This window comes from Paramisgurnus dabryanus, chromosome 1 (genome assembly GCF_030506205.2).
Source record: "Paramisgurnus dabryanus chromosome 1, PD_genome_1.1, whole genome shotgun sequence".
In the NCBI taxonomy this organism is placed as follows: Eukaryota; Metazoa; Chordata; class Actinopteri; order Cypriniformes; family Cobitidae; genus Paramisgurnus; species Paramisgurnus dabryanus.
This window is the reverse complement of record NC_133337.1, coordinates 49,217,673-49,234,054: the sequence shown is the minus strand read 5'-3', so window position 1 is coordinate 49,234,054 and position 16,382 is coordinate 49,217,673. Positions and strand designations below refer to the sequence as shown.

General features: G+C 37.1%; 1 protein-coding gene across 4 annotated transcripts in view; it reads right to left on the bottom strand.

The window, feature by feature from the left end:
* vti1a (vesicle transport through interaction with t-SNAREs 1A) overlaps positions 1–16,382 on the bottom strand; it is a 159,527-nt gene that overhangs the window by 115,846 nt on the left and 27,299 nt on the right. For 2 of the 4 annotated variants that reach the window (XM_065262955.2, XM_065262953.2), the window contains exons 5-6: positions 12,626–12,646; positions 6,732–6,816 (exon numbers count right to left, since the gene is read on the bottom strand). In XM_065262955.2, coding sequence (XP_065119027.1) covers positions 6,732–6,816; positions 12,626–12,646 — 106 coding nt within the window. The remainder of the gene's footprint in view (positions 1–6,731; positions 6,817–12,625; positions 12,647–16,382) is intronic. The other 2 variants (XM_065262957.2, XM_065262954.2) reach the window with 1 other exon arrangement.

Sequence of the window (16,382 nt, the reverse complement as noted above, 5' to 3'; positions counted from 1 at the left end):
CCCATCCTCGCTCAAACCGATTAAAATTAAGCCGTAAACATGTGAGGACAGAATTAGCACATTTAGCGAGCCTCCTCTCCCACATCCCATTTTCGCTCCGGAGCGGCTGATCCCTGCAGCCGAACGCGGGTGCAATTTTAATGACGGGGACCGTTTTTGAAGTCCAGATGAAAAAAGCGTCGCTTGCCGTTTGTGGCGGCGCTAGATACGGAGAGGCTGGGTTCGCCGTGATTGGGGGGAACGACACAGACTCGGACTCTGGGCTCTTCGATAGTATCGGTGTCATTTTCCTCTCCACGATAAGACGCCTCGCTGACAAGGCCCGATTAGGAGAGAAAAAAATCATTATTACTTTGCTTTCATCCGCCGGGGGGGTTCACGATAAACAGCTCACCCGTAGGTAGGTTTACGAAGTCGAAAAAGCACACATTGCACTCGCACACACATTCTCTCGCTTATATTTCTGTGCATCAATGATTTACGGGAAGTTTACATTTAAAAAGGTATAAAAACATACAGAAGTTCAAACTTCTGAAGTACAGGCCTAACTTGAAGAGAAAAACTATACATTTTCTATGAGAAAATGCCCTCATTACGACACAAAAACCCACCATTGTCTTTAAAAAATACACTCTGGCTAAGTTCTCCTTTCTGCATATCTGCAAACTCTGGTATTAAAATATTTAACTCTTGTGGCTCTGCTCCATAAATCAAACAATTATCAAATAACGGCATATTCTTTTTGAAACACAATAAGACATTCAGATTTCAGCAAACTACAAAAACCCAAGTTATTTGGTATGCTATACCTCGAGGATATCCACTTCACCAAATTGTCCTCATTAAAGAGGGAACAGTGGCGCTGTGTTAAAATTTTAAATATCACTATACTGTGAAGGAAATCAACTGGAACAGCTATGTTGAAATCAATAATGAAAGGCAATGTGACAATTAATTACATGTGCAACAACTTTTATATAATTGCAAAAAATACTGAAATCATATTTTGAATTTATTCAACATGACACAGAAATAAATTATAAGAAAATATGTATATATAAATTATTTGTCCTTGCAGACTGTGTGAATAATTGAAATGCTATTCCACGTTTGTTGTGTGTCCCCAAATGCTGCATATTTATAAATAATGACAAAAAATAAATACAACCTAAAAATGTTAATTAAAATAAGATTATAATTAAATACCACAGCACAGCAAAAATCTGTTAATAATGCACTGGAAATGTTTTTGAAAAAATATTTTAAACTTTAATTTACTATTATTATAATATAATAATAATAATATTAATAATAATATGTATACATATACTATTTTGTATACATTATTGTAATTATTATTGTCATTATTATTATTATTATTATTATTATTATTATACAATTTTGCATTTAGTTTTAGTTTTAAAATAGATCAAAATTTTTCAAAACAATTAAAGATTTTTATTAGTATTACTACTATTATAAAACATAAACAAAAATAATAATATTTAATTACTAAATTTAAAAACGCAACAGCAACACAAAATAATTTACACTTAAAATTAAATAAATACCATTTAAAGTACCCAGTCAGTTCCCACAACTAGAAAGTGCAAAAAAAGAGGGAAATACGAGAGATGAAGGGCAGAAGAAACGAAGCGGAGAGATGGAGACAACACAGTATGTGTTACGGGGACACTCCGACACCCATGAACTAAAACAGCATGTCTTAAAATCATGCTCGTTTTCAAAAGGAACTGCGTTTTTCATGTTTACAGAATATGTTTTCCTTCATTTGATTATGTATTTAGTTATTTATTTCTAGCGTGCGCATGCTCGGCATTTCTGTTAAGCCCGCAACAACAATGATGCCGCCCTCCCACGTTTGCTCTTTTAATACCGCTGAAAAAATCAAAACACTCTCAAACAAATTGATGTACTCTTTAATACAGTCGTCACATCATCACAGGGTCCTTGCGTCGTCTGCCTTGGTGACAACTGCAGGGCTGCTTAGCTTAGCCGCCATGGCTACAGCTTTGTTGGTCGCTTCAATGATTTATCACAAAAAAGAAAACGGGAGAAAAAAGAAAGGAGAGAAAGTAAAAAGGGCCTCTCGATTGAGTCATTGGCACCTTTGATTGACAAGGCCTAATCAGCTTATCTGGGTGCTAATAAAGATGATGGCCTGCAGAGAGACTCTCTACCTGACTCTGCGTGAACTTTGGGCCCCGGTGAGGGCCCCAGGGGCCAGGCCCGACCCACTCTGCTTATCTAAACACTGCTGAAATCAATCCCTAATGAGCTGGTTTCATTTTGCCTCATCGATCTATTGCTACAGCGGCTGCTGTGTATTCAAAGGCCACCTCTCTGCTCCTGACAGACACTCGGTTGTGCATCTCGGTTTATTTGTTTATATCGGCACAAGCAGACGCCAGGTTAATTTGGATTAATTAATAGATTCTGAGGTCATGTGCTTGTTTACTTAAACATAAACTAAAGTTGGTGCTTCTTAAAATCTAACCAAAACCGTATTATCCAAAGAGAGCCACAAACAACAAAAATACATCCCTGAGGTATTTTTTTTTTTTACAATACAAAACATCTTTTGCCCACTTCCTTGGCTTTCATAAACAGCAAGAAAAAAATATTTAGGGTTAATTTTGGGCTTGTGGGCTCTGGGACATTTCTGATTTAAATGCCTTTAAATTGTCTGCTTTGCTCCCTCCTACTGTACTCCAGGCTCTCCTCAGGCCGGCGTGCCTCTGGTGCAGGCTGCTTTAAAGTGGGTGCCCTCTCCTAATGAAGACGCATACTTTATTTATGAGACAAACAGTTTGGTAAAAAGCTCTGCATGTCCAGAGAGCACTCTCAATGTCTCTCAGAGGGCCTGGAGTGCTCCTGACATGCTTTTGCTGGACTCAACACACTACACACTAACACACACGCAGTCTTTACTGACACTTTGTAGGTGCACTCGAATAAAACAGATTCCACAAATGCCGGCAGTGTGGGGGGAACGTTTGTTTTTCCTGTCTCAGAAGTGTAATGGTTGTAAATTTTGAATTTGGTGAATGGCTGTGAGGAATTCAGGTGAGTTTTACACCAAAATGTGAACCCTGTATATTTAGTCACTGTTACTTTGTCCCATAAAATAACAGTGACTATACCAATACAAATTTTTAACCCAATGCTGGGTAAATAGTGGGCAGAATACATGTTGGGTTAATGAAAAAACTAATGCTGGGCAAAGATTAAATCGCAAATAATCGCATACAAAATAAAAGTGATTTTTTTTGCAAAACTGTATGTATATATGTGCGCTGTGTGTAATTATTATGTATATATAAATACACAAACATTACATGTGTACATATATTTATTTATATTTTTATATATTATATATTATATATTAACAAAAAAATATAAATAAAAATGGATATATAAATAAAAATTTCTGAAATTTATATATGTATGTGTGTGTGTGTGTGTGTGTGTGTGTGTGTGTGTGTGTGTGTGTGTGTGTGTGTGTGTGTGTGTGTGTGTGTGTGTGTGTGTGTGTGTGTGTGTGTGTGTGTGTTAGGGCTGGGTATCGATTCAGATTTTCCAGATCGATTCAATTTCGATTCAAAAGCTGTCAAATCGATTCGATTTCGATTCTTGATTCAATTTTCGATTCCAAGTGGGTAATTATTAAAATCGATGAAGCACCTGAAACCGCCATTTTAAGCACTGAATTAATGAATGACAGGCTTGCCTCTCGCTCCTTGGTAACCTCGCACAAAGCAAAAAATAGGGTGACATCTAGTGAAGAAGACTAGTAATTCGATTAACGTTAATCTTTCATTCAATGTTTGCAGAAATAAATATGAAAGAAAAAAAAATCGATTCTGCTCTTTGAGAATCGATTCTGAATCGACCACATTTTAAAAAACGATTAATCGAAAAATCGATTTTTTTGCCCAGCCCTAGTGTGTGTGTGTGTGTGTGTGTGTGTACCTGGTAATTATCACGTTGTGGGGACCAATTGTCCCCACAAAGATAGGAATACCAGTGTTTTTGTGACCTTGTGGGGACATTTTGATGTCCCCATGAGGAAACACACTTATAAATCAAACAGAATGATGTTTATTGAAAATGTGAAGTATCAGAATGGTTTCTGTGATGGTTGGGGTTAGGGAATGGGGTAGGTAAGGGGAATAGAATATACAGTTTGTACAGTATAAAATGCATTACGTCTATGGAATGTCCCCACAAAACATGGAAACCAGAATGTGTGTGTGTGTGTGTTTAAATATACAAAATAATTACACACAGTACACACACATATATTGGGCAAAAATGCACTTTTATTTTGTATGCGATTAATCGTGATAAATCTTTGCCCAGCACTATGGGTTATTTTACCTCATGGTTGGGTTAACAACAACCTAGCATAGGTTTATTAATAACCCAACATGTGTTCTGTCAAATATTTACCCAGCATTGGGTTAAAAATAACCCAGCAAAATATAGAGTGCACTTTAAGAGTGCATATAAAAAGCACTTTTATTGTGTATGCGATTAATCGCGATTAATCTTTGCCCAGCACTATTATTTTAACTCATGGTTGGGTTACAACAACCTAGCATAGGTTTATTTATAACCCAACATGTGTTCTGTACAATATTTACCAAGCATTGGGTTAAAAATAACCCAGCAAAATATAGAGTGCACTTTAAGAGTGCATATAAAATGCACTTTTATTTTGTATGCGATTAATCGCGATTAATCTTTGCCCAGCACTATTATTTTAACTCATGGTTGGGTTAACAACAACCTAGCATAGGTTTATTAATAACCCAACATGTGTTCTGTCAAATATTTACCCAGCATTGGGTTAAAAATAACCCAGCAGAATATAGAATGAATAAGGTTGTGTTTGTTAACATCAGTTAATGGATTAGTTAACAATTAACATTACTACAACATTTATTAATATTATTTTGTGTTAATTTCATTATTCACTACATTAAAATCAAAATAATATATTTTGATAAATGATGGTAAGCACACAATTGATGGTATAATAATCATTAACTTCCATAGTACTATGGACATCAATGGGTCCCATCAACTATGTGCTTACCCTTATTTATAAAAATATCTTCTTTAAGGTGTAGAACAACATAAGGGGGAATAAATGACGACAGAATTTTCATTTTGGGTGAACTGTAACTTTAACATTACTATTTAAAGGCTTGTAGAAACATACAGCAGGTGTGGTTTGCCCCCCGATTGATTTTTAACACACGGCCCATAAGCTGGCCAATCCTCCTCAGTGTGACACAGGGACTGAGGGTCACTTCTGCAACCCAAAAAAGCGCATCCATTTCGTAAAGGCTGTGTTTGCCCCAGCTCCGTGCACACTGTGCGGGTGATCGCTGTGCATTTTAGTGCATGGCTGCTGTGCCCAAATCCCAAAACTACAGGGTTGTCCTTTTTAGGGCCACTTCAGTTTAGGACTACCTGTCGCTAGGCTTTAAAGTTGCAGGTGCGTGCGTGAGTGTGCTGGGGTGGTCAGTGGTGTAAGGGGGTCAGGGATTAGGATCACAGGACGCATCAGACTGAGTTGCGCTTTAATGCAGTTAGAGAAGGGATGAGTAAACAGGCATTGTTCTGCGTTTGCAGCTCCCACACAGAGAGCACTAGAAGCCGTGCGGTATTGTGTCAGATGAGGGGTCTCAGAAGTAAAGACTGGTCCTTTATGGGGAATGCTCCTCTCTTAGGGGGTCGGATCTCACCAATGTCGTCTACAGGCTTTCTTTTGGTATCTACTACGAAAGCTGGCAATTCAATTGGGCTGACATAAGTAAAAAGAAACATGAATACAGAAAAAAAAACAAAGAGTCTGGGTGAACTGAACAGGAAAAAAATTATACAATAAAGGACTGTAAAAAATGTAATCAAGCACAGGCTTGAGAAATCCAAAATAAATTAAACAAAATTTTTAAGCAGAGGATGCAAGTTGTTCTTGCGAAACATCAAAAGCCACTGGTCGGCGCAACCCTTTTCTCGATTTGAATTATTAACAGTGTCGACGTCGCGCACGAGACACCCTACCACTATAATGTAAATTAACAAAGTTTTCAAAACTACGACAGAAAGCCGATAGCTTCTTGAAGAATGAGCTTTGATTCGTCTCATAGGAAGAAACTCTGCCTCAAAACAGCAATAGTCACACACACACACACACACACACACACACACACACACACACACAAAAAATGATTATACCAGTAGGTATTGTTTAGATCTAAATTAGTTCCTTTTTCATTTAAAGATGAAACTACCTTTAAGACAGGTGCGAGCCAGGTGATATTCAGGGCATTTTATTTATAAACTGGTTTATTAAAAGATTCGCAGGACTGTAGAGGCAGGCTGTTGGTTTTTTTTTTTTACAGTCAACACAGCATTATTTGGTACCCATATTAAAACCTCTCTCTCTCTCTCTCTCTCTCTCTCTCTCTCTCATATGCACGCCACACACAAGCACACACAGGTAGGTGAATGGAAATAAGGCGGTGTGTTTTGTGTGAGACAGTACCGCGGTTGCTGCTCTACACCTCTCTCTCTCTTGCTTCCCTTTGATGTGCTCCTGAAAATGTCACCCGTCGTCAGTGCCCCCCTCCCTCTTTCTATCGCGCATACGAGCGAGACAATTTGCTGTCGTTCACCCCCCTACCCAGAATGCTTACCGGTTTCCACAGCTATCTGGTAGCCGGCGTCCAGCCTCCGAGATGACCTTTCTAGTCTCTCTGTGTTGTCCAACAGATGTGCTCTCTAAAAACAAACCAGTAGAAGAGAGGAAAGAGTAAGTGTGATTGAAAAGGCTCCAAAATATTCATACACAATTATGACCACGCAGACGTCTTAGATGCAATTTACATTATATTATTATTATTAGTCACATTTAAATTACAAATTGGACAAATCCTTGTGTAAATTCCACAGCAGAAAAGACTGAAGCTGAAATCTAACACCTTTCCTTCGTTTTAATTGAGGCTTCCTTCTTTCGGTGGCTTTGTACTGAAGGTGTTGCCATTTCTCATTAGCTCACATTTAGCAGCAGGGCAAAGATTAGCATGGGAGGGTTGGTTAATTGAGCTGTAATATATTTTCAAATGCCGCTTTAAATTAGCCAATGTCCGTTAGTCTGACTAGTTTAACACCCCATTATAATCATTTTTATATTCAAATTAAATAGATTTTAAAAAAGTGTTCATGATCACTGTAAACAATGAAAAACAATCTGTAACACTTTAGTTGGAGGAACAAATATTCACTACAAACTACAAATGGAAGTCAATGGGTACAGTCTGTTAAAGGCGGGGTGCACGATTTGGAAAAGAAAGTCGGGCCGAGTTTCAAAACAGACTTTTAGCCAATCAGCAGTAAGGGGCGTGTCTACTAAACGACATCGTTGCCTGGGTTGCGTATGTGTACGGGTCTATTAAAAGAGGTCCAGATTCTATTGGGGTAGGGGCATGTTTGTTTAGATGATTTCAAATGTCAACATTGGCTTTCAGAGATCGTGCACCCCGCCTTTAATAGTGAGAATTGGTCCCTATTCAAAAGTGTTATCAAACAGTCAGGCAAACCGTGAAAGGTTTATACATTCTGTGCAAGATTTACTAAACAGGTAAAATAAGCATGAAAACTTAATTCCATAAAAGAGTCGATCGTAGTGGAAATTTCTGCAGGTGATTTATTGACATGCCGTACGTTGAAGAACACAGGGGCAACATCTCTTTTCTATAGTATCAACTACTACACTGAGCTAACGTTACTGTAAATATACATACTGTTTAGTTCTTGCCTGGCTGATCCATGCTTGTCGTTTTCCCTCGTCTTTAGCAAACGGAAACATTTTATTTTCGACAATATATTTGTTTGATGTCACTTTAGCCACTAGACAGACCGATAAATAAACACAGACCGGAAGTTAACTTGGTTCCAGTAGCAAAACTGCGGCAAGGCGTGTGCATCTAACGACTAACGCAATTTGAGACGTCGCATACTGTGACAGTAAGTACTGAATTAGATGGAGTACCTACTTATCAACCCTTAAAACATTAGGTACTAAATAGTATTAAGATGGATAGTATGAATGAATTCGGAAGTATACATCACATGACATACATCATCTTAACAAGTAATTTGTTAACTTGAATGACGTTAAACTAGCGCAATTTAACCAAAAGCGTATGTGTTACCGCTTTCAGGCATTTTTGAATAAAACAACGCATCTCCTTCTTCGTTGGATAACTCCTCCCCTAGAGGCTCACGGGACAGTAAAGGGTCCATCAAATGAACACTTCGGGATCTTGCCAGAAATGGTAGGTAATTTGGGTACTTTTCACCTACTATTGGAATACTATGAATTCGGACAAATACCAGTAAATTGACAAGAGCAAACTTTAGTAACAGGTGTTGCGTGATTCATTTAAATACTCTTCTCTTATAAATTTTGTGTCTGAAAGAAAAACTCCTACAAATGCATAAGGTCAGATGCAAAAATAATTATGTTTACTCCTTTTCAGCGCTAATTCTTCACTGCGTGTCTTTAGTTAATCCTGACCGCACTTTTTAATGCCAAAAAAAATGGTTTGCATTTGCGCAAGATGTTAGTAAATCTGGCACTCTGTGTTTTACATTTACATTTAGGCATATAGCAGACACTTTTATCCAAAGCAACTTACAAAGAAAAAATACAAAGTTTTAAAATAAAAACCCCATGGTCAAGAGCTATTACCGTTAAGTGAGTCACTAAGACTTTCAAATAATGACAAAAGACAATTGGAGACGATGGAAAAAAGATACATATAAATTCTTGTTATCACATTAAATATCAATTGCACACAAATTAACTATGCATAATACTAGTGATGCACCGATGTATCGGCTGCCGATATTTATCGGCCGATTTTTTATGAATTTGAAACGATCGGCATATCGGCAATAGCACGAGAAAGGCCAACACCGATTTTTTTATTAATTAACTGCATAAAGAAATCCATTATATTAAAAAAAAAAAAAGTTAATATTGTTAATAAAATAAATGCTGAATAGCAAAAACCACCTTTGATGGTTGTCATGCTGTCTTATTATATTTGTTTTAGCTTATTTTGTGCCTCTCTTATTAGGTTGGTCAGTTGAATGTTAATTAGATAAAATCCATGTTCAGTAAAATAATTTGATGCAGAAATAAACTAGCCAATAGACCAACTGTATAGTATTGTATACAAGTGTTTAAAATCGGCATCTGCCAGAAGTTGTCTGTTTAAATCGGTATCGGCCCAAAAAAATCCTATCGGTGCATCCCTACATAATACTAAATAATGATATGCATATTGTTGGTGTCAACAGCATCCACACATTTTGATAAGGTAACTACATTTCCAAAGGACAGTTAACCTTTATTTCTGTTTACACATGCAGAAAAAATTAAGCGGAGAGAGTTCTAGTTAAGCTGTCAAAATATGTAGGGGCTAATCACTCCAAAAATATGAAATGGGAAAATATACGACATTCCACTTTTCAAAGTTTGACAATCACAGAGAAGAGAAAAAAAACACTCTGTCTGAACTTTTTTCTTCTCTTCCTCTCGGTTGACAGATGTCATTTAAAATAGCTGAAATACTTTTTAATAGTTTAAGGGAGGGGGAGTTAGTGGGAGATGGAGGGAGAGAGAGGGAAAGAGAGAAAGAGATATAGGAAACGGGGGTGGGAGTGCGCGCGGGGAAAAGGGAGCCATCTCTGCCTAATGAGCCCCTCTGGATGAGCCGAGATGGCGAGGACGTATTGACATGCACCGCTTAAACTAATACACCTAGACCAGGGATGTGCCTGTGTGCCTGGAAGCACAAGGCAGCCGGGGATACTGAAAGAGTACCTCGCTCCCCCGTCTTCAAAGAGCTCAAGTGATTAGTATGTTATCATTACCATTCGAAACGTGATTTTCCTATTCCCTCTCGGCAAAGGTGACACGTCTCGGGGAGACGGCCAGCAGACTGTCGTGCTGGAAAGCCACTTCAAAGCTTTTTTCTCGAATTTCTCTCCCGCGCTCATGCTCGCTCGTTCTATTTTTTCGGAGGGAGGGGAGCGTTGATGTCTATTGTGTGCGGGGGGAGCGCAGACCTAAGGTAACTGTGAAGGTGGCCGTGCAGGTGCCATGACGACACGGAGATGTTTTGCAGGGAGGGCGACTTCCTTAAAACGCAAGGAATTGGCTATCAAAAAGAATAACTTTCATTCTAGACATGCAGGGAAAGACGACTCCATTTCGATTCTGTGTTGTTGTTTTCAATAAACGCTCTGTGTATAAATCCAAAGGACCTCCATAGTTAAAAAAGCAGTAATATAGCACACCAAAGGGGTGCATATCACTCACCCTCATCTGCAAACAAACTGACCTGAATAAAAGAAAACCCCTTTTCTGATTTATTCACCATTAGAGTATTGTCTCCCTTTCTTGGTCTTATAAAGTTCAACAAAAGATTCCTTTAAAGAGGCCATGATAAATATTGGTGTGCCCACGACCGCCTCTGCGTGCTCCCCGTCTCATTTGTGCCAATGCATGTATGCCTTTTTATCTGACACCTACATTTTCTACAAAGACGTTCTTAGATACTATAAATGAAAAATATTTTTTGTCTCCTTTTTCGTTTTTTCCTCTTTCTTTTTCAAGATCTGCACTTCAGTTGTAAGTTATTAACGCGGTACCCAGGAACAATACGAACGCGGCTCAAAAGAACCGTCTATCCTTCTCTCCCCCTTTTTTCAATATCAAACACAAGCGCTTACAATCGCAATTTTCTAAAGTTTTGATGATTCCTTATTATTTCAAATGTGTGGGGGGGGGGGCGAATGTGTAGTCAAAGTGAATCATGATGACAGTTATGATTCAGACTGACTTTGTGATCTTCTACACCGGTTGTTTGGGACTTGTAAGAAAAGGAATTACAAGTGTCAAACAGCTGTGAATGTGGATGCTAAATTTTTAAACATGTTTTCCAGCTGAGGAAGAAAGTACAGTTTTAAAAAGCGGGCTAAGTGTGTATAAGCTGTATGGGCTTTGATTAAAATTCAGCAAAATGGGAGGAAAAGACAGTAAAGCGTTGTGAAGTTGTGGAGAAAGGGAAAAAATGTAATCGGATTTAATAGCTGCACATTTTGAGGTGGAAAAGGGGGCGGCAGAGCGTACTGAAGGTGTCTCCTCAACCCATAGCTGAAAAACTATACTCCTGTTTTGTTTGGCCATATGGGAAAAACAATAACAAAAATAGAACAACACAAGTCAAGGTAGCAAAGAATGGAGAACTGTGAGAAGCTGTAAATTATAAATGCAGGAGGATGGTAGTCGTACAGATGGGATTATTCAGTAACAGGAAGTGCAGAAATCTAAACAATATACTAATGTTCAATATATAAAAGAGAGAGAGAGAGATTTGTGTGACTAGCAAATACAGACACAACACAGTCTAGAAAAATCCAAAATAAAAGCATCTCTGAATTATATTTTACATCTAAGAGGATATTTGAGGGATATTTGAGTCTGCATTGTTAAATATGGTGGGGATCAAAAATGTTAGCCATTTCAAGATCATCACATTCCTATTTGTATTTTTTGCATTCCTATATTGATTTTAAATGTAGTGTCTGGTGGCAGTAGGGAAGATAAGGTTGTCGTTTTTGCATCCATAAATATTTAACGCATCTTTACCATTTCCTTATAAGATGGGGGCAATCAAAATAAATTTGTATTCATCAAAGATAAGTAATCACTTTGTAAACATCTTAACAAAGGCAGGCAGTACTATAATGCAGTACTATCCAGTCCTCCACTCTTTATTATGTATAAAGATCTTCAGATAGTTGTCTGTGCGACTGCATGTGTCTACGATTAGGGGGAACCCAAATCCAAACAACAAATACACACACAACCCTAGACAGCGGATGAAGATACCAACGTCCAAACGCGTAGATTAAGACGACTGCCTTTTTTGGCGTAACCACGTACTTAAATTGGATGAATGTTACAAGCACAAAAAGACATTACAAAACCGTCCTTATCTCGGACTGAATGGGAGGCTATTGTGTTTGCACAAAGAGACCTCTGCTGTTGACTGGTTGGCTGTAATTATACAATTTTGTTATATTTAAAGACGTGTGTGCTAATAAAAACCCAAGAACAAAACGGGTGAAAGAAAAAACAGAAATAGCCCATTTTCTCTTTTGTGAAATACACAATATTAACTATGTAAATTAGGGTCGGTATAATATCTGGATTTGTGAGAAGGTGCTGAAGATGACTACATCTGTATCAGCTAAAAACATATTTAACAAACAGGGAATAAAAGCGTATTTCTGTTTTAATATAACAGCATTGCATGTCTCCATGTCTCCATGAACCTTTTAAAGTTTGATATGAAATAACTTTGATTTAATTCCTCAAAACGGCACATTTAAATCAGCCTCATTTTGAGCTCAATCTAAGAGACTTTAAAATCAGATTAGTGGCTATTTTATTCTGACAAAGCATAAAAATGAATAAAAGATCCAGGGAAACTAAAGGAAGAGAGGCACTTACCTCCTCACGTAACTTTATCAACTGCCACGTGAAGGCAAAAAAACAGAAAGAGAGGGAGGGAAGAGAGAATGAGAGAGATAGATAAAAAGCAGAAACATGGCAGGAAGCAGATCAGTCATGCGGCTGGGTGCAGAATTAACCTTGACGATTTATCTGTTTGCATGTTTAGCATTTAGAAATCACAGACAAACACATTAAAAGAAGCTAAACACGAGACTCATGCCGACTTTTTTGAACAAACCAAGATCAAGTTCTTGGGCTGTCACATTAAACAAAGACTGGGAATGGATTTCTCAACTCACGACGTCTAAACTATCATCATCAAGGAAAAGAAGGAGACAAACAGTCACATCACAGCACTTGATATGGCATGAGGGGGAAATACCAGCATTTGAGTCGGTACAGTAGGATAATACAGATTGGGTACAGTAAGGATAGAAGCTTTGAGGATTTAGGCTCCTTAACAACAACTCGGCAGGATTCCTACTTGTCTGCTAAGAAAGGAAAAGTGACACCAGGCAATACATCCTAATAACTAAAAACACAATGTACTGTATAACAATACAACAGACACAGTATATTATGCAGTAGACCCGCCATGAGAGACCGATACATAAACATAAAGCCAAGCGAGTGCATCTTATTACAGCTTACAATGGAATAAAAAAATAGTGTGCATGCGTTATACATTTTTAATGAAAGGGAATTACAAATTAAAACAAGTATAACTGAAAATATACGACTTGCTGTGCACATTGCAGTGGCTACTATAATTTAAACTTAATCAAGTACATTAAGCATTTAAAAGTGGCTCTTCACTACAGCCTGCATGTTAAAAAAAGCATCATAAGCAAGGGGCGAGTTGCTTATCATGAACAAGAGGAGGGGAAAGACAAGTTTCTTAATTTGTCGGCCGTTGCAGGTGATTTTTTTAATCTCCATTTCTTACGAAAGATTAAAGGTTAGCAGATCTAAAGGGAAGCTCTCGGCCATTATTAAAGCCCTCTTATCTGTTTTTTGGTGCGTTGGTCACTTTGGATTTCTCTATTTTTAAATCATTCGCTATCGTATCAGAAAGAGGCCGATCTTGGATCATAAATTATCAACTTGATACCCGACTAAAAAGGAAAGATGGGCGTGATTTTAAATTGTGGTGTCGTTGGGGACATCTGTGCTGTATCCATTTTTCCCATAGGCCATGGATTCATAACAAAGCTATTTTAGTTGCTTATCATTGTGTCAGTCATGGTGGAAAATTATTTTATATATATATATATTTTTATATATATAAAAGCAAATTATTTATTTTTATATATATATATATATATATATATATATATATATATATATATATATATATATATATATATATATATATATATATATATATATATATATATATATATATATAAATATAACAAAGTGCGGGTGGCTGCTCGGGGTGAGGACGGGTCATATATATATGAAATTATTAGGAAATAGCTAATTTGATTAAATATTTATAAGATATAACAATTTGTCACAATATAATCTACTGAATAAAAATAAAAAAGGAATTATTTAAATAAAAAATATTTTTTACAGATTATTTTATGTATTTTTAAGTACGATGCACATTTATAAAAAAAAGTATAAAAAGTAAAATAAATATAAATAATGTTGAGAAAATTTGCATTTTCTTAAGAAATCACTTTTGCAAAAAAGTTCCCTGTTAGCTTTGAATATGTTAAGAAATAAAACCTGATAAAAGAAATAGGCCGGGCACACAATAGGTGGCCTTTTAAATGTTTCCTGCATTATTCAAAAGGGCAAAGTTTATGAACACACTATAGAAGTGGCTATTTAGGTTTGGTGGGAGCGCACCTGATCTAAACGCAGCCCCACAGTCAGTCTCAATGAAGACCAAACAAACCTTGTTCTTACATATTTGTGCTGCTTGAACGATTGTCTATTCACCGAGGATTTACCAACAGAATCCGGAAGATTTTGGGACGGCCGTTGCGCTATTCAGTCTCTTTGTTTTTGTCTTCAAACCACAAAAACCCATCTTGTTGCTTTACCTGAATTCACTAACGTTTCACGGGTAACGGTGAAAATAAGCCATACGCGGGTAATTCCGTGAAATTGTATAATTGCGTTTTGATGAATTCCTTTGCTTTTTTCACGTGAGCTGTAATTCGAAAATGCGCAGCTGCAATTTTTCTGTTATGATAATCAGCGGATTTTCAAACAAAGATTTTTTTTCCCAATACGGAACTCGATGCAAGTGCTAATCTGCTTCCTTTGTAGCCGGAAAAACTGGTCCGCACCGCCTTAAACCTGCACAATCTCTCGTGGCCATGCCTTCTGCCGTGTCTGAAATCGAAACTATTCTCGTGCGAATAAAATGTGTGTGCGTTCTCGCAAGTATGTGTGTGGTAGAAAAAACGTGTGTGTTTTAGAGAAAAGGGTAGGGGGAGGGATGTCGAAGAAAAAAGTGCAATGGTAGAGCACCACATTATTAAAAAAAAGAGCGATAGCGCCAATTCGGTCTCTGTCCGCATACAGATAACGAATAAATGCCCAACTCTATTAAATCGTCCTTTAGCTATTATCGTCAGGCCAACACGCTATTTTCAGAACTCCCTATTTACTTTGCTATAAATCCTCGCCATGTAACGAACAGATTTGTGACTGGTAATGATCTGCTCTGCCAGGGCTATATGAAATGATCCTGACCTCTTTTAGATCGTAAGGAATTAAATTGACCGGCTCACCCCAGTCAGCGCCCCCCCACCACATCTCTTCCTCTTCGCTCTAACCACTCGACTCACAGCAAGTCTTGTGTTAGCTAAATAAGTTTAATTCCGGGTTTGTTAATTAAAAGGAATTAAGTAAACACCTAAGGTATGCTGGAAGGAAACTGGGTGCCTCCTTTCTGTTAAGAAAACTTAGCTTTCTTCATATATGTTTGCGTAAAACTGATTAACAAAACGTTAACTAACAAAAAATATACTGAGGAACCAACAAAAAAAACTTTTCCTAACAGTCATGTATAGTACTTTTGAAAAAAGCATCCCAGTGCACTTCATTTATTTACCAGATCAATGGTGGCAATCTAACATAAAACGAATCTCTTGTTATTAGTCAAGTTATCTTTCAGTGTCTAGAAAAAATAACTTCTAGAAAAAAAATGCAATCCTTTTAAATCATTGTTATTGTAACTAAAGTGAACAAAGTAGCAAAGCCTGCATCTTAAAAATGTAAATCAAATGAGCTATTGTGGCTTTCACAATTATTTTTGATAAAGACGCTGTCATTGAACACAGTTTGAAGACTAATTCAAGTAATATAATTAGTCATAAACTGATTATTTTAAAGAAAGGAGTCATTGAAAAAATAACAAAAGTGAATTTAAAATGATCCTTCTTTTGGCGAGAATTCGATAAAACATAGGCTGTGGGTTTGACAGCTCCAAGAACGCTTTGACTATCAGTATTTTTTGCTATTTTTGGGGGCCACAATTGGTAAGAATATGCATATCTTTATACGTTACCAAGTGCATGTAGAGACACTTTTTTTACAACTATAGCAGGATATTTAATAACATACTGTAGAAGATCTTATTTCAGTGTCTGCTTTTAAGAACCAGCTGTGTAAGTGAGAAAATCACATTGTATCATTAATTTTAAATGCCCAGTTTAGACCATTTATGTATGATGTAAAAAAATACAAAGAAAAACATTTTAAAAGCATGTGGCTAAGAGTTTTAGTTTGC